Source organism: Euwallacea fornicatus, chromosome 2 (genome assembly GCF_040115645.1).
Source record: "Euwallacea fornicatus isolate EFF26 chromosome 2, ASM4011564v1, whole genome shotgun sequence".
Taxonomy (NCBI): domain Eukaryota; kingdom Metazoa; phylum Arthropoda; class Insecta; order Coleoptera; family Curculionidae; genus Euwallacea; species Euwallacea fornicatus.
In genome coordinates this window covers 5065862-5085118 of record NC_089542.1, presented here as the reverse complement: position 1 = coordinate 5085118, position 19257 = coordinate 5065862, and the positions used below count along the sequence as shown (strand labels likewise).

Sequence of the window (19257 nt, the reverse complement as noted above, 5' to 3'; positions counted from 1 at the left end):
ACAATTTTAAAATCTGGAAATTATAAAAGAGTTTTCGTACATTAGGATTATATCAAATTGACCCAAAAACTCTAATAAGCTAAGCCTATTTTCGCATAAATACTCACTTCAGGAGGCTTGACAATGCAATTTAAAGTCACTTTAGTGCTGCCACGAGCGTCAGTGCTCTCTGCCGGAGATACCCGAATGCTTAACTCTGCTAAACTTATGTAACTAATCTTACACGTATAGGTAGGTGGTATAACGATGAATTAAGAATAGTCAAACCAAAAAAGGAAATTTTTATATACATTTATTAGGTTTGTCATGCTAGAAACAGTGTTTACGTCAAGATTACTAAAATTGTATTTATCACAGAATCAGTGAACACACCCTCGCTCTTTCACCTACGTAAAACTAAACACCCGTAAAGTAAAACAGTAAAAAAAATTAACATTAAATTCGGTTTCGTTTTACAAAATCCAACGTTACTTCATTTTCGGCCCTCCTCGGAGAGAAACAAATGAAAGGCGTGGTAATACTTAAAAACGATAAAAATAAACAATTTGCACTTAAAACATCGTCAAATTTTTTTGCAGCTTTCCATTCTCGATTCATCACAGCGCGTCTATGTATGTTTCTTATGCACATTCAACTTAATCATCATAAAAAAAAAACATTCTTTTATATACAAAATACGGAAAATTTTAACGTTTAAGGGAACGATTCCTCGAATTTTCTTTTTGAAACTGTCGGGGCCGCGTTCCATTCAAGTAATTGGTTACACCTACCTACCTAAAACGATTCTTTTTCTTAGCGCCTACCTAAAGTTCAACAATCCCGTTATCACACTCGAGTAACTCCTTGTCCCTTATTTCAGCAAACATTTGCCTTTCAAAAACGTACAAATAACAACAACGATACACATTAATCTTTCGGGTTTAAATCTTGTTTTTTAAAGTAAGTTTTGAACCTTTTAAATGGAGTGCTGGTGGATAATTCTTTCGAGAGAAAACTTTCTGAAAGAGATGTATTCTAACCTCAAAATTAGCGAATTTATAACGAAAAAACTTGTTTGGCCTATGAATCAAAGGTGTAACATTAACTGGCAACATTGTAAAAACTATAAAGCGTCTAATTTCTACACACAATCGCACGTTTGTTGGGGAAAAGACGGTTGAATAAATTAAGTTCATTCTCTTTTAAGATACGCCCTTTTTGACGCTTGACAGAAAAACACGTGAAATATCTGACATTTGCTGTGACAGTTTAGCTTCTTTTCTTTCGAGGACACGCCTCGTCCGCCTTTAGCGATTTTTGATAAGCTACCAGCGTGACCTTAGTAGATATGGTGAAATAAGTTAAATATTCAATCCGAAAGTTTCCCTTTACAAGCACGAAGTAGCATTAGACAATGATTTTGCGGGAAACATATAATTGAATGAAACTGTTGCATTTCACGCATTATTTTACAATTTTTGAACGCTTACTTCAGACCACATTTGTGTCTTACTTAAACCTATGAAAAAAGTGCAATTTTCACTCTTGCCACACAGTTATGTTCCACCTTTTCCTCAAGACAAAAAGCATTATATTAACTTACCAAAAACCGAATTGATTTCTCACACTCCTCCAGGCAACTCTTCCACTCCCACCCCAAACAAAAGCAAACTTCTTCGATACATCCAAAACCCCAAAAAAATACAAACTCCCCTCTCTCCAGTTTCCGCCCTGACAACGCTCACTCTTACCAACACAAGAGCTTATCAAAAATAAAAGTATAAAGAGGACAAAATGGGTGTTTGGCCCCGCAACTCCGCAATCCAGCAAGCGAATCGCCTTTACCCGATGAAGAACGTAAACAGCCGTCGAATCAGGTTGTTGCTGCTGACAGGCCTAGAAATAATAATTATATTATCTCTAGTTTTTTAAGGTAAATTTACCGAAAACAAGGAGCCCCCACCCCACTGACGACGGGCTTCGATGTAGGTCAGGCGCAGTCTCCATTGCTGGTCGGATGCCCCGCCCCGTCGCCTTCGCGTGTTTGAAGCGGAGGTGTGGCCTTCGTCGTGGGAGGGGGCGTCGCCTTAGGGGTGGGCGGTCTCACGTGCAACGGTGGTTTGTCGTGGTGATTCGGTGCTTGACTCGAACTGTGGGCAGGAGGCGGTTGAACGTTAACGGTGGCATTTATCAAGGGACCCGAAGGCTGGATGACGGTTGGCGATTGCCGGGTGGGCGTCGACAGGTTCAGGGTTGGATACGCCATCGGCGAATGCCTTTGCAGGGAGGGCGACGATCTCGGTACTTGAGGATACGCCTGTGCGTACCCTGCAATTGGTGAGTGTCGTGCAGGAGGTGGGGCTAAGCCCAAGGCAGGCGGCAGCATGCCTGTCGCCGATGGGTGCATCACGGGTAACCCAAGCATGTGTGGCGACACCCTCCTGGTAGCTTCTTTCTCTCTAACCAACCGTTCCTTCTCTCTTTCCCTCTCTAAAAGTTCACGTTCGAGTTCAGCATCCTTGTTTCGCGCCACAGCAGCAGCCGCCAAACGTTGTCTATGTTCCTCTTCAAGTTTCAGTCGTTCGTGCATATAAAGCGGCATTGTGGAACCCGGCAGTCCTAAATAGGGCAAATAGGGATGTGCCATTGACCACGTGGGTCTCAGCATCCTCTCATAGTACAGTTGCTCCTCCATCAATGGTAGGGGATAGGGGGCGTATGGCGCAGGATAGCCGGGAATCTCGATGCCGACTGGCACTTGCGGAATTCTGCGAAAACTTCCTTGTTTTAGTCAACTACATCAAAAGCAAACAGGCATTAAACTTAATTCAGATTCAAACTAATTAAACCCGTACATTAAAAAAACATATCCCTTGTCCGATAGTTTGGTGGATGTACTAGTTGAAATCTGTCCATCTCTCGAATTACTCTAAATGATTTTTAGTTTACAAAATGACCACAGTAACAAAAAGAAAAGCCCATAAAGCAACATGTGAAATTAATCTCTAATTTTTTTTACTCTATTGTAAAACTTTAATTTCATAACGTAATGTGTGAAATCTTTACAGTCCCTTTGGGTTTCTGGTTAGGCATAGCGGCGTGCTTCATACACTTTAAGAAATCAATGAAGTATCTTAAACATTGTAGCAGCTATAAAGAAAAAATAAAAGTTGTATCACTAATTAGGTGCCAACATGTATCATAATTTTAAATATTCGAGGTTAATTAATCTCGCAGCTACATTTCAAAAACTGCCGATAAAATAATCCTATTTTCATAAGCTGAACTAACCTGTGGTCCTCGGGCCTGTAAGGTTGAAACCCGCTCCTGCCCAAATCCGCTAGAGATGAAGGATAAGGATTGGCCGAAAGTCTAGAATCGATCGCCGAGCGGCTGGTTGGGTAGGAACTAGGCACTTCGGGAGCGGTAGGTTTTGGCTTCTCAGATGCTAAACCACGCCTAATTAAGTCTCCACTATCTCCAATAAAAATCGCTTACCAGTCTCTCTAGTTCGATGGGCGGTGGGTGGGTCCGTGACAGGTTCCGCCCCAGGGACGTTCTGTTGAGCCAAATTGCGCAGGGCGGCGGCAAACGAGTGATTGTATTGGCCGCTGGAGCTTGCCAAGGGGGCAGAGCCCCTGGGCTTAGGATTGGTTACCGGCGAGCTACTATTCGTTGCGGGTACGCCCGTTAAGCTTCCATTTGTCGATGCTGGAGGTAGTTTGTTGGGACTATTAGGTACTCCTACAAAAAAAATTGAATGATTAGTTACAATGCATGCATAACAGCAGACATGAAACTCAATATTTGCGAAAATTCAATGATAAATTGATGGTATCTCAAGAAGTTTCTTCTACTTATTTGGGGATGCTTTTCCTGTTTAAAATAAAAATTTACATTCATTTGAAGCGTCGCAATGTTGATTTTGCAATAATTGAATTACTAAGAAAGTGTGCTCAACGTAAATTGAAATTTCGTTGTCATATATCGGAATTTAAAGTAAAAGTAAGAAAGGACTGACCGAAAAATTGGACACTATGGTGAAGGCATATTAATATACAACGTACATTTTCACGGCCTCCAGATGAATTTAAGATATTCTATCTTCGTTATTGACGCAACTTCAAAATCAAATTCAGACCCAGGCAACAATCGCCTCAATGAAATTAAGTTCAATAATATAAATTATTCTAGTGTGTAAGGGGGTGTGCACACATCACGCAATTGGTAGCATTTTAAGATCAGTCTCATAAAATTTGAATCTTCGTAACGTAAATTTTGTGATGAATGCAATGGAAGATTTTAAAATGACGAAAATTTAAAAATTTAATAAATTTTCCGGGGAGTATTACACTTACTTATAAAACGAAATTCCCACTTGTCAAAATAATTTCTGAGAGTAATAGACAAAAAAGAATTCATTCCAAGTATTCTCGAAAGTCATATATTTCAGGATTGTTAACATTTCCAAGTGAAACGTCCCACTTAACAATTTTATATGTTTGTCGAATATACAAAAGGCGCTTTTATTACCTTCCGCCCCATAATAGTACGGATACGAGTAGGGATACTTCAATTCGAGCTTAAAATCCATATCCGGGGCTTCCTTTGCACGTTATACTTCTGTGAAAGCTCCCATTATCACGTCAACCTACAGGAAATGTTTTTCACCCTTTCTCATAGCTTTTCCAAAAAGAACAATCGCGATTAAAGTACCTTTTCACTAAAACATTTTAGCACTATTAAAATGCGAAAAAGCTTCTTTTCGCTTTACAAAGAAGGCTTGATTTAACTTCGGAACACACCGCCAAAACCGCACAATTCCACCAAACACACCCTCAACAAAACAAAACACTTCCGTTTTCGGGGCGTGTAATATGTGTGCTACGTATCCGGGAAGCGCTTATTGATGGCTCTCAGAACGACTGGCTTGATTTTCATGCAGGCAGGGAAAGGTTGGCCAAGAGTGTGGGGAATGGGGGATGTCAGGGGAGGGGGAGGCGCATCGATGGAAAAGCGCAGGGCAGGCACCGCAGTTTTACCTACATGCTTTCATAGTCTCTTGAATTCTGCGTCCGACTCTGTCTTCTCAAATAAATCTCTAAGGATATTTTTCCCTCCCGGAGTGGCGATAAGCGTCTTTATTTGCCCACTTTTCGGTGGCGATAGCACGTTGAAAGCCGCCAATATTCAACAGTCCGTATCTCTGATGGAACTTTTATTCGCTCTTAAATGTTTTATAGATGGGGCGCTTTTTGCCCCCTTCTCCCGTGGGAGGAGGATGGGGTCCCGTGGATCTAATAATCGTTATTAAGTTAGGTAGTTTTTGGAAGTTCGAAACGCAATTACGCTGCGAGTCTGGTGCTGATAGAGTGCAGCTGCGGCGGGTAATTCAATTCCAAAATGCAACTTTCGGTTTTGCCTGCTTAAAGTTTCAGTTTCGCGAGGTCGAGTGCAAATCCTCCGTGTATATTTAAAAGCGATAAACAAATAGATACGCTAAAGAAAGCAAGTACTGATAGTTGAATCGTCATTGCTCCCAAAGCCACCCATTGAGGTGTAATTTTTTAATTTGTTTCTCTGTCTCCTTTTGAAAACCGTTCCAGAAATAATGACGTCAGAAGCGGTTTTCCGAACGTATATAATAATGTCTTACCTGCATTTAAGGGACAATCTTAAAGTATCACTGTCTACATTCAAGGTCTCAATTTTATTTTAGAAACTTTGACATGATTTTTTTCATTTGTAGTGGAATTTTGAACTGGTGATTTTCTACACATGTACATAAACAACAATAATTTACGAAAACCACAGAAAATATTCCACGATTGTTATTGTTTTTAATCGTTAATCTATCTGCTGGTGACGTCAGCGTCAAAGCATCAATAGATTCGTTTCTTTACTACATCACGAAAATCACTTATTTTCTCTCACCTTGATATATTAATATTTCTAGATTTATCCGGATTTTCTACCAACGCACATGCGATTCAATTATAAAATAGTGGATTTAATTTACGCAGTATTAACGGCTTAACCGGTAATATCCGGTTGTGATGATCTTTATTGCAGCATAGTGGATCTTGTATGTGAATAATTGACTAAACGGGACTGCTGAAAATGTCACTCTAGCAATTTTCCATTCGCCTTGGTAGGTAGAAGCGTTTTCTTGTTCTATTTTTAGCGTTAGAAAATGGTACAATACCATTGATAAAGGTGTTTATATACCTAGTAAAATACTATTGTGTTAAAATACGCTATTGCTGGAAAAAATCATTTTGTCTCAATGGCCTACAAAACTGAGGGATTTTTCTGTCCAAAAGTCTTAGTACATTAACGTCCATACGACGTCAATTTGTCATCAGAGAAGTGTCCATGTACCGGTTCATATAAGACGCAAAATGTAATAGTGACCTAACTTCTTCCTATTTTGGCAATAAAAGCCTTCGAAACACACCTGATACTCACCTGAGTTTGGTTGATCAGTCTTTGTGTTACTCTTTCTCTCCACGATTTTGGGCGAGTGGTTCCTTCTCGCAGGTTTCGCTAGGAACGTCGGTGGTGCCTGAAACATACACAAAGTTCCATAAAAACCGAAGTTTTCCAGAAACAGACTTACCACTTTATCGCTGCGCTGCCCGCTGGGAAGACGTGCTATTCCTGCCTCCGGACTGTCTTCCGGAGGCGGCGGCTGTGTAATCCAGTTGTACTGCCGCTTATCTAGAGGCAAACCCCACCTGAAAGAGCAAAAAAAAATCACAGTTGCCCAGGTTAAAAGATTTATTATTACAAACCTTTCGTATTCCAGCGACTGAGTCCTGAGGGTTTCGTAACAGTCCAAACAAACGACGGCGTAATCGCCGTTCTCCAGCAGCAGCGAATTATCCGGCTGTGGGTGGAATCTCAAGAACGGAAAGTCCTGCAAGAAATTCGCCCCCTTTAACTAAACAATTGACGCAAAACCGGAGCTGTGCAGCAGACCTTTATAAGCAGGGCGCGCACTCTTTTCCTGTATGTGGTAATACCGCAGACGTAGCAGCAATAATCGTGGGTGTTATATTCGCGCCGGTCTGCTGACGGTGTCTGACCGCTTAATGATTCGTACCTGATAGAAATGTAAAAGTTTTTTAGTTTTGAAAAATAGAATTATGATGTTGATTACCTGCGCCATTGATGCACTAAACTATGGTAACAAAATGTGCATACGAGAGCACTGCCGTCTTCTCGCAGCTGTTCCGCGTTGGGCGGACTTTTGTGCCGCAAAAGAACCGGAAAATACGGCGCGTTCCTACCTAAAAAAATCTTATAAAATGTTGAGCTCGAAAGGGCAAATTTCGACGCACCTTGAGGCTTGCTATAAACGACTCTAGCTAACGTAAACTCCGAATGCAGGCCGCACAAGAAGCAGTAAATGCTGCTGCCACCTGCAGTTGGTTGACTAGAAACAGTTCTCTCGCTATTTGTGCTAGGGGGCGTCGGTATTCCTCGGTCCCCATTCATTGGGGAGGAGTCAGGTAGGGGCACATCATACCGCCGCCTTTCCAGCGGTACTCGCTCTACTTCGAAGTTCTCCCACTGTTGCGCTAAATGATTCACACACCGTGTGCAACTGAGCACGCGGCCATGAGAGTCCATGCAGCTGTTTTCTAAAGTACGACCGACCTAGAAACAGTAATTTTCTGCTAAAACCAATAATTAATTCAAACAGTTAGAAAAAGCTAAATAGAGCAATGAAGGCATCTATTAAATTCGTGAAGCGTCACATAGAACCAAAACATTAATAGCCTCATTGAACCACTAGCGCCATCCTTACATCTGAACAACTAATAAACTTTTAGTAGTTAATAACAAATAAGTTCATTCATGTTAACTCCGTCAGACGGCGCTACCCAACGCTGTGACGTTGACAAGACGTTGTTTTTCCTTACCTTGGATAAACAGGGGAAATGCATGGCGTGGGAATTCATTCCTTCGGCAGAGGTGCTGATCCACTCCATCTGGTCTAACGGGTAAAGACCTGCGCAGATGAAGCAGCGGTAACTTTGGGCACCCGCGTGGCCGTTCACGTCCACCAAGGGAGAACTGGTTCTAGCGACCTGAAACACATCGACTTTTAAACAGAAAAAACCGCGAGAAATGAGAAAGTCTTCCAAATTAAATCACATTTATCTCTCTATTATTGTTGTTGTATTGAACTAATCATAATTATCGAGTACATAATTTGGCGCATCCAGAGGTCAAAGAAGCGCATAACTGGGAAAATGGGGCGAATGAGTAACCCGCATCAGGGGGACATACTGCGGCAGTTTAGTAGTGTTTACGCGGAATTACTTTATGGTTTATTATTCCAAATTCGCTCGACTTTGGATGCGCAACGTCACACCATGATGTCACGTTTTTTTTACAGATTTTCATATAATAATTAAAATAAATACATTAATAAAACTCTACCTTGACCATGACCCTGCTCTGCTTCACCGATCGCCTTGCATCACAACACTAAATTGCTTTATCGCATTGTATGAGCTTAGTACTATTTGCGTGAGACATCTGTTATATCTCAACTTCAATACATCAGCTAATGAATAGAAATCTCTTTGCCTTGCGTTCAGAATAAAAACAAAACGCATCTGCGTTTTCGTTATTAGTAAAATAGAAGGTTATTGACCAAATAGGCACTCTTACTACCTCACAATTCAAATTATTCTCTTGTATTCACTATCTTGTCATTACATGAGCGATCTGGTCTGGTCTCTTTGAGAATAACGCCTCTCACGGAAAGATAGGGTTTTAGTGAGACCACGTTGAGCCACATGTCTTCATCATTTTCTTGTTACTAAAAGCCCGTTTCTTCCAGACAGCCATTTTGCAATCACCCCAATACGCGAGCAGATTCTTGTAGGGGACGGCATGCTAGAAGTTCGTGGTAGGACAACGCGAACTAACCTTCAACAATGCGTAATTATACGAATTGGATAATTCGCTCATTCGGGACATTGTTACCACATGACCAATTGGCTCCCTTGACTTCACTATTTTTTATTTTCCGCAAAACCCCACAAGGAAATGAGTAAACCCTTGGAACGTTCTCCATTTATTCATTAAGAGTTAAGGAATGTTGGCAAATTATCATTACCTTTTAATTGAACTGTCTGTCAAGCTCCACTCCTTAGGGTTAAAAGCCACTCCAAACAACGCACGATAAAACTATCACACTCTATCTTACCTTCGAATTCTTGTTTTCCGCCAAAACAGCCTGCTTTTTCTTGCTGGTGACAGATGAAGCTTGACTGATGTCGTAGGGCTTGTACCGAATGTCCGAGCCAGCGGAATTGGCTGGACTTTTCACTGTGCTGGGCCGAGACGTGGTGCTATTCAGGTACTGCACGTCTGCGACGCTCACGTGGTTGGGTTGCGGCGAGGGAGCTGCAGGATCCCCACCGAAGACCTTTCAAAGAAAAGTTAAAATCCCACTCCCATACATAGGAAAGTTGTGTCTAACCTGGTGCTTTTGGGGGATACCCTTATAGCAAGTGGAACAAACTTGGACCATGCCTTGGGGGGATACTGGGCTGGCCCCCGGGGGCGCTTTCAGGGTCTGGATAAAGGGGAAATAAGGCTCTTTCTCGGCGTTGGGGCAACAATAGAGCAACCGTATACTCGAAGACGGATACTCTAACGCGCATGTGTAGCAGATGAATGTGGTCGTGTCTAAAGCTGCGCTTTGCCGCTTTCGGAGAGTATACTTTCTTTCTGCGTGGGGAACACCTATGGATAAAAAGAGAAATTTGCTGGAAACTCTGCAATATTTACTTACTATATTATATTCAAAGACTTGTCACGCCACATGAAAAATGATAAGTGGTAGCTGACATTTAAATTCAATTTGACAAAAGAATCCTGGGGAGAAATTATTGAAAATTAGTAATCAACAGATTTTAATGGGGGGAGAAACTCGGACATTCGCATGCGCAGTATTTTAATTGAGCTATTTTTTTTAGTAGAAAAACCGATTTCTTCTTTCATCAGTGTCAATTTAATCAACGTTCCCTACCCCACTCAAATCTTTACGTTGAAAATCAAAATACAGCAACAAGTCTTCACTATTACATTAGCACTTATCAGCTCCTACTACATATTTATATCCATATTTCGTTTTCGCAATAAAATTAACAAATAATTAACGCATTCAACAAATTCTTCGTAAAATAATCGTGAATCTTCGCGATGCACGATCGACTTAGGAGCGCGAGTAGTAGGTTTAACAACAAATGTCAGAACAAACTTAAGCACTTTATCTTTATAGTTTACACAACCACATTGAACACTCAAAACAAAACAAGGAAACACAGTATCTCACAATAGTATCGACCGTTGTGGATGAAAAAGTGCTTGCACACATGCATATACAACGTTAACCATTTTAGCACTCCCGTTGTCATGTTGTTTAAGTAAAAAATGCAAGATGCGCGATAAGGATAAGCGCAACCGGATATTACCGGTTAAGCTATTAATATTGCACAAATTGGACCCACTATTTGATAATTGAATCGCATATGCGTCGGTACGAAATCCAGATATATCTGGAAATCTGAGCCTGTCGAGGTGAGAGAATAAGTGGTTTCAGTGACGCGGTCGGGGAACGACGAGGAGGATGTATATGGAATAATATTGTTATTCTCATGTTATGGCAAATCGATATCGACAAAATTTCAATTAAAAAAATCACATTAAAGATGTTCCATTTAATTTGCAAGTTTTAAACGACGCTGGCAATATTTTAGCGTCACCCCCAAAGATCGATAGGCAGTTGAAGTCCACAGCTGTTTTTAATATGCCACTTTTGTTACCACCATCAAAAATCTAAAGCAAAAATAACGGGTCTCACCTTGGCTCTGAAAAGTAATCCACTGCTTGATCAGGTGTTGTTGACAGTCCGAGCAAGCCTGAACTCGCCCCTGTGAATCAATGGGACGGCTCCGGCTAGGTCTCGGATGCTCTATAAGACTGGGGAAAAAGGGCTGCATGGGACAGTCCGCCGATTGCTTCGAGGCGATGAAATCGAGGCTGCCTCGTTTGAATTCGTCCCCGCACACGTAACAAACCTTTAACGACATAAATTATTTTGAATCAAACGCGAAACCACAGTAACAATTTACCTCGGTGACCGAATTCTTATCCGGCATACTGAGGTCCAAAATATCAGTGCCCGTTGAGGAATTTGAATTCTGGCTATAAAGAATGGGGGGCACAGACACGGATTGCAACGGCACCGTGACCGGCTGTTGCTGGGAGGGGTGAGTCAGATCGAGGGCCCCCTCCGGTACCATGTCGTCCCGGTCCAGGCTACTCGATGCGACCTAAAAACATTCCCCCTTCAATTATATTTATATTTACATCTCAACGACAACAACTCTTGCTAAATGCCACGCAATAAGTTTCATCATTTTGCCTGTTTTTTTTTTTTTTTTTTTTTTTTTTTAATTATCTAATGTAGACGATTGATCTGGGCTGACCTCCTGATCCCGGGGGTCATGATAAAAAAACCAAAACACGCCGCTGTTTGGTCGCAACCATGGAAAAATCCGTGGACGATGCGCGAACGTACGTTTGGTCAAAAATGTTAACTGGAAACGGCCGGTTTTTAGCGGAGCTCCGTTATCTACTTATAGCGAAAATGTAATTGAGTGAATGCTTAATGAGCTATTAATAGTGCGTTTCGAGGATTTGGGAATGCACTTAAGGGGCTAAACACTTCAGGCAGTGAGTACTTCGAGCCATAGGTTCAATCAAGATTTAAATACATTTTTTCTGCGGCACGGAACCCTTCAGATTTCGAGCATCTGCACATCGGGGTGAACCAATAAAAAATCATGTTACGATTGAGGAGAAAACCAGCAATGCGAGATTCTATATGTTGAAAATTACACAGTAAACTGCGTAAACTTTGTAATTCAATTCCAAAAGCAAGACGTTTCACTTCGTTCAAATTAAATATCTAAAAACGTTAATCCTCCTTTTTAGAGCTCAATCGTGCCCATAGAGCCTCCATGGACCCTTCTTCGAGGGACCATTTGCTGATCGAAGACTTAATTAAATAGCGGGTAATTTAAAAACAAATGAGCTTCAAACCGGTCGAAAAAGGTGTTAACTTTTGTCAAATTTGATGCTAGTTAAAGATTTGTAACCCAACTCAGTTCATTAAGAAATCCTACTTGATCAACGTAGATATCAAATGGAAAAAAAAACCAGATCCAGAATCCAGCTTTAAGGAACGGGTTTCCCTATCCGGCTACTACTGGTTTGAAATGGGTGAGGCACTTCATCATTGATTCTAACCCAAGCGAATCCGTTTCACGTTCATCAGTATCTCGTCAATAACCCGTTTGAGGCAGTTAACGGCCAAGTTAGCGTATTTACATCAATACCTGCGACTGGATTATTTCAAATTATTTAAGAAATATTCCACAAAGCAATTAATCCGGGCGACAATAGGTGTCTTTACCTTGAACTTTGGTTAAAAATAATCTACTAGTACTTAAAAGATAAAACCGGCCAATATGAGCATGAACTTAACCTCTCGAAGCCGTAACAAATTCAGGCCGAGAGGTATATTATTATTTCTTTATTCCCCGCCCATTTTATCGTAATAATTGAATTTTAATTGTAAATAATTCATGCATTAAACACGGTTTCCCCCCTTCCAGACTCTTAGAAACTAGTGCAAACTCACAATCTCCTCACTATCACTGTTACTTTTCTGGGGTGCCATGACATCACAACCCGATTTTTCCACACCGAAAGTCGCAGATAACTAAGATACAGAGAACGACACACCCCCGACACATTGCGAGATCTCTTTCTTTCGGTGACCTACTCTCTCTCCGGGTTCTTCTCTGACACAACAGCTCGCGGTACCACGTCCAAAGACGTTCGAGGAACGGAGAACGGGCCCGGTACCATTTTGGGCAATGTCGTACCCACGTACGGGTACCGCTACGTAGGAGCCCGTTGCCACGTTTCTTGGAATCGTGTGTATGTGTTTTTAGCAGAAAATTGCAGTTGTGAATAAATTCCGTGGGGAATTCTGTAGTAATTTTATGCGAAAAAGAGTGTTTTTTGGTGTAAGACCTAAGAATTAATCATAATCATTAATTATTTTTAAATTTCTCGGGATATGGGGGGATATCTATCTGGTCCTAAATACCTATTTGGTAATTTTAGTAAAAACAAAATTTCTTATGTAGGGATAATTTTTTCCTTATCAGGAACATAATTCTTAAGAGTTGAGCTCTCTCTCAAAACGGAGCTGGATTGAACACAGTACCAGACAAAGTATTAAAATAATAATTAATTTTAAATTGCTCTACATTCAACTGGTCAAAATCGACCAACCAAAAGGTCCCATGCCAAATTCTGTGCGAAGATATCCAACGAATTTCACGACGTGTAACTTATGAGACGTAACTCTTATTCGTTTGATATCTCGAGAAGTGAGAGGAGATTGCGGGCCGAATTCAATAGTTGCTTGGCAACCGCTCAAAGAACTTTGTTAATATTTCTTACATTCAAATTAAAATAGATGGAAGAATGGTGCGTGAATAAACTGAGAAAGTTCCAAAATATGTTGGCATCACAGTGAAATCAAATCGACAGCACGATTTTGCTTTAAATGTTCCAGACAAGTATGTTCTGAAAAAGGCTCCATACAGGGAATTAACACTTCTATTTGAAAGCTCAAACAAATCCTATTTGCTCTAAAAACCGTTATTTACAAAAGCCGAGGCTCAATTTCAAGCCTGATACACGCAGTAATCAATGGTAATTGCAAGTAACTGACTCAAGGAGTAAAGTAAATTTTAAATCAATTTCTCAACAAGGTACAAACCAGTTTTTTTTATGATTTATAGTTATTGTGTCGGCCATTTTAATAAAGAAAAATGTATGGTAAACCTTAAATTAGTTTTTAGACAAGCTCTAAATCAATTTTTGGTAATTTACAGCTGTTTAATCGGTTATTTTAGTAAGAAAACGCATGGCAAACCTTAAATCAGTTTCTCGACAAGTTGTAAATTAGCTTATGGTTATTTATAGCTATTTAATGGTTATTTTCATGAGAAAATGTAGGGTAAAGCTTAAATCGGTTTCTCGACAAATTTTAAAATAGTTTTTGGTAATTTATAGCTATTTGATTGGTTTGTTGAACAAGGGAATGATACGTATGGTACAGATACTTTACCAAGGAAATAACTCTCAGGAAAGCTGGAAAGAAACCAATGCTGGGCTCACATTTCAAGATTTTGAGAGGAAAATTTGACTGTTTTATGTAAAAAACTTCAGGCTTTTAAAATTAATGTTAAAACCATAGTAGTCCTAAAAGCAAACCTTACCATATGATGGTAATCAAATCGCTCATCCACCGCACTGTTTCCCACTAAACGCGCATCTTGGCAACGGCGCTTCCCATCTGACCGAAACACGTCGTGACGTCACAGAAATACGCACTTCTTCGCGTCAATCAATCCGATCAAATAATAGAGAAACCGTTTCCTTTTCGTTGCCGCTTCCTACATCTATGACACGCGGACGAAAACTAGAACCAGTCGCGGCCGACAGCGACGATTACGCGACTGCCAAAGCCAATCGAAAGTACGCTCCTTATTGTCGGCCTTGAATAAACCAACTCTGACGTATTAACTTGTTGTCACCCCAACATTAAGAAAAAGCGGAGACCTGCGCATACGTAAATCTCGATGGAGGGTGAGTGAGCGAACTCGGACAAGTAAGCGAGATTAAAAATTGCCTAACCTGAACTTCATATTTTATTAAAGTATTTAGCTTACCGGGGCGGATACCGGCCTAGGCGACACTCGCACTTTGTGCGCGTCCTCCCTCACGAGACGGGGAGTTTGTGCGATAGAGTGGGGCGCAGGCGCACCCTCCGTGTTCAGTCCCAACACTTGAGCGGCGTACTCGCCCTGCATGGTCATGTCGGCACCCGTATAAGGCCCGTTGTCCACGCGCTTCAGCCAATAGAGCCGCTCCGAGTGCGGGCGAGACGTCATCTCGTATTGGTCCCATTGCTGCAGCAATAGTTGATAGCACAAAGTGCAGGAGGCGTATATGGACGGGTCCGATTTGGCTGTAAAAAAAGGTTAGTTTTCATTGAAAAATATTACTTTTTGCTTTTACCCCAACTCTTCAAATATCCATGCGGCGGTTCGTGACTATCCAAGAAGGGGAAATAGGGCTCCTTAGGTCTATCAGGGCGAGGTTTGGAGCTCAAGGGGTAAGACGTGGCATGGCCCTTGTTGCCACATACAAAACACACTTCTGCAACAGGTGGAGGTTCTGCTGGTTTCATGCCGCCTGATGAAGGTCTGTCTTGGGACAGGCTCAGGGGGGACTCCCTCAGTTTCTGGATGGGAGTCTGTTTGTCTGTAGCTTGCATACTTTTAATTCTAAAATGAAAAAGAAATAAAATGTGATTGAAATGGATGTAAAAGATATAATTGGAAAACTAGGTTAAACTTCAATTAATCCAATTGGTTGAAGATCAATTGAGAGGAACCACTGAAGACTAAATTTCACAATACTGAATCATATACAGGAAGTCTTTTGTCAAAGGCTAGAGTTTTAACTCCCAAAAATATTACAAAAATGTTTTTTCAACATTTTGAAAAATTGGTTGTATAATGCTTCAAGTTACTTGAAAACTGATAAATCTTGAGACAATTTTGAGTGTCAAACTTCATACTATATTTTGTGGGCTGTCTGAATTTTTGCCTGTCACCTAAAATAAACCTTGAACAAACATGATCATTATCAATATCTCCCAAACTGTGTGATACAAACAAACAAAAAATCCAACTACAAATGAACAGACTTTACTAGGCAAATAGGAGTTTGTATTGATTTTAAGATGCTGGGGACCATGTGATGTGATAAGGCTGGCCTACTATGGAAATTTCCCAATTATTGATAATCATGCGAATTTATTATTTATTTATATTAAAACCGTGGCAGAGGTGATAGCCTTTGAGGGGTCAGAGAAGAGACCTGTGTGGTGACCCATGGGATATTATTTATCAACAAAAACGTTTGATAACAAGTTTTGAATTTATTTTAAAATGTATGTAAGAAATTGCATCTTAGTGAGCCTCAACTGATTAGCTTTATTCAGAACCTATTGGGAATAAATTAGTGAAGTATTGGTAAGTTTAACAGTGGCATAAATCTCAAAATAAGGGTTTGTGATAGCCATATTTCCTTAGCAACTATGCTTCCAATAAACTTAAAAGTACTTTAATAGCTTTATACTCATAATGGCAATCTAAAAGTGAGCTTCAATGAAATTGATAGAAGAAATCACTAAATCAAGCTTATGATAACCTTAGAAGGCTTCAAGGGATGCGCCGCTCCTTTGAGGTCAAAGATAACCATTAAGGTTGACTATTATCTTAAGAGATTTTTGTACTATACTGTAAATAAAAGTAATGATGATGATAAAGTATTCCTTTTTAAATCATGAGTAGATAGGCAATATCCTCAGGAGGTTTTTCATAGTATAATTTGCCCAGTGTCATAGTACTTCTTTAAATCAACAATCAACTCAAAAACCTTTCAATAAAAGTACGTAAGCACTATAGCTATGGAGACAACCTGTTATGTCCAATAATTTGCTAACAACATAACCCTTATTTCACATAGAAAAAATCTTCCTGAAATAATTAAGAAGCTGCAACATGTGAGGAACAGGAAAATAACAGATAATACTTTTCCATCCAAAAATTTAGCAGAATGTTTCAAAGGTTGAGCCTTTGAGTGAAATATTCACACTACAGATGCCATTTGTATGTTTTGAAGATTTAAATTAGAAGAAAATAAAGTTTCCCTAAGAGATAGATATTATCAATAACTGGCCCATAGAAACCAACATACCTGCAAAGACCTGTAAAACATTTTGATGACCAAATATCTCCATGCTTAGTGTTGGACCCCCACAACCCTCTGTTCAGACTCTTCAAGGAATTTCGATATTAAATAACAGGACTAGAAGCAATTGTATAACATTTATACAATAATTGATCAGGATTCTATTAACCATACAACAATCAAGTCTTCTATAAACCCAGCACATATTTAACATATCCACTCACCAAACCACTTTAACATTGCATTCAAAGGCTAGCTGCAACCCCTTTGTCTGTCCAACATTCAAATGTTTCAATCAGACTGCTTGATTAACTAGCGGAGCCCCCCGAATATGGGCCAGAACGTAGGTCCAACGTACTCAATAATTAAAAGGTGGCAAATGAACAGCTGTTTTTGCAGACCAACGCCGGCTATGCGGGCCTGGATAAATACGCCCTGAATAGACGGTTAAAGGGGGCTCGAATCGACAATTTCTGTATTGGGAAACGACCCCGTTTCGAGGCCGCCTGCACCGAAATTTTCAGATTTTTAATTTCGAAATACCTGCGCCATTGTCGACACGCAGTTTGGGATGGTTGAGGCTGGGTTAAGGATGGAAAACGAGGCATGTTGGCCGAAGTTTCAGACTCACCGATTGCTTTATTTGCTTATCCCAGGATAGTGGTGATAGGACCACCGGATTCCAAGGGATAAAACCCTGCGGCACCACGAAATTCCTCACCCTACATAGGAGACACTCACGATCTGCATTGCACTTTAGGGCCTCGCGACTCGCCGTTTCAAATGATTGAAGGGCAAACGTAAGTTCCACGTGAAAACGAACTCTCGCGGTAGAGTTTTAGCCCAGAAAAACCGGAAATTTAAGGATTTTAAAGGGAATACATTTAATATTGAGAAAGTTCGCCGATCATACTTGCCCACCGCGATCAGCCATCTTGAATTAATTTCCAACAATGCAATGCGCCGATCGGGATGGCAGCTGACAACTGGGCAAAGGATAAAAACCAATTACAGAATTTCAAGGAAAATTTTGCTAGAAGGGCTGAAAAACGATCCAGAGTGCTCAAGTTGAGGGCTAACGTTCCTCTGCTACGTTAAAATACGGGAACATTTGTGTTTTAATAAGAAAAGTTTATTAAATACGGCAATAAGCAGAAGGCAGTTATAGGCAACCCGCAGTATGGCTTGATAATTCCGGTTGCAGACGTAATTGCGTAAGCCAAGCGATCACGATGCCATATTTTTTACTTTATACCAACTTCTATAGGTTTTAGGAACATTATGAGCATTAGTACCTCAAAAAGAAATAGCAATTGTTACCATTTTAATTAAAAAATCAATTCCTCATACACTCTAAACTCGCAACAGAGAATTCAATTTACCTTTGAACTGATAATCCCAGTTTTCTGGATTTGTTAAATTCAAATCATTCGATAAACACTGGCAACATCGAATTTAAGTCTGATAGAACTGATATAAAAACTATAAAAGTGAAAAATGGGGTCCAAATCCACATATCCCAAATCCTTTTAAAAGATTTTTATAAAACCACTTAAATAGACTAATAAATGAGATTGAATGTGAATGAAAAAGACCGAAGTAACCGCAAAAACAATACCCACCTAAGCTATGATTAGAGACTCAACATTTTCTAGATTTAAATTATAGATAATTTCCATATTTCAAGCCTTCGTGCGCTTCCTAAATAGCTAAATTAAAGGCTTTGGGACGTGTGCTTTGTGGCTCTTCCACGGGCATAAAGAAAATCAATTTGAAACATGTATAATTTGACAGTAAGAATTTTCGAAGGTGAGTTAATGTAATTTTGATGTGCGAATGGTATATTTCAATCAAGGATTGTTTAATTGGAGAGAGGGACATGTTATAGTTTATTGGGCTTCAATAACGAGGATTCAGGACAAGATTTTATTATCCTTTAAGACTGCAAACGGAAAGATTGTAGTTAAGTAAAACGAGCAGAAATTCCTTTCCACCAAATTATCAAGAAGATTTTATAGAATTTTTAAATTAAATTCTGATTAATAATGAGTGATCCTTGGAATATTTAAAATATGCTCTAATACTTTAAAAAACACTACACAATGTCTGAAAGAAAAAACGAACGTTTTTAAACCTAGAAAGAGAATAGTGGATAAATTTATTTATTTATTGAAATAAATGAAGGAGTCTTTTAAAACTTTACTACTTTAAGAAATTAAATGATTATAAAATTAATTCTTTACTTGTTATTATAAGGGAAAGTGCTAACCACTTGAAAACAACTTTCCTGACAATATGGTGTATTCAAATTTTTTAGTGATTTAATCGAGCCTTGTCTTTATT

The 19257-nt window shown here is 39.9% G+C and overlaps 1 protein-coding gene across 6 annotated transcripts; it reads right to left on the bottom strand.

Annotated features, from left to right (window-relative positions):
* Positions 1–275: 275 nt before the first annotated feature.
* px (plexus) lies at positions 276–17877 on the bottom strand. 6 transcript variants are annotated; one of them, XR_010733457.1, is made up of 19 exons: positions 17546–17877; positions 15172–15440; positions 14823–15121; positions 11139–11339; positions 10868–11084; positions 9482–9747; positions 9206–9427; positions 7908–8075; positions 7323–7641; positions 7142–7271; positions 6961–7084; positions 6774–6916; positions 6599–6716; positions 6448–6544; positions 3478–3723; positions 3271–3427; positions 1923–2747; positions 1583–1875; positions 276–998 (listed from the first exon to the last, which is right to left on the bottom strand). XR_010733457.1 is itself a non-coding variant. In XM_066296955.1 (18 exons), the coding sequence occupies exons 2-17, from the start codon at positions 15428–15430 to the stop codon at positions 1970–1972; spliced, it is 3744 nt and encodes a 1247-aa protein (XP_066153052.1). In that variant the 5' UTR covers positions 15431–15440; positions 17546–17877; the 3' UTR covers positions 276–1875; positions 1923–1969. The 6 variants fall into 6 exon arrangements, 5 of the variants coding, with proteins under 5 accessions (XP_066153052.1, XP_066153057.1, XP_066153064.1 ...); XM_066296955.1 differs by having other exon boundaries at positions 276–1875; XM_066296960.1 differs by having other exon boundaries at positions 276–1875; positions 6602–6716.
* Between the last annotated feature and the right edge of the window lie 1380 nt (positions 17878–19257).

What these genes read in the sequence shown, in the direction of transcription:
- px (XM_066296955.1), bottom strand. Translation starts at nt 15,430, where the DNA reads ATGCAAGCTACAGACAAACAGACTCCCATCCAGAAACTGAGGGAGTCC. An exon ending in ATAAGAATTCGGTCACCGAG is followed by an intron (nt 11,085 to 11,138) that starts GTAAATTGTTAC and finishes ATGTCGTTAAAG; the next exon opens with GTTTGTTACGTGTGCGGGGA. An exon ending in TACAGGCCCGAGGACCACAG is followed by an intron (nt 2,748 to 3,270) that starts GTTAGTTCAGCT and finishes AAGTTTTCGCAG; the next exon opens with AATTCCGCAAGTGCCAGTCG.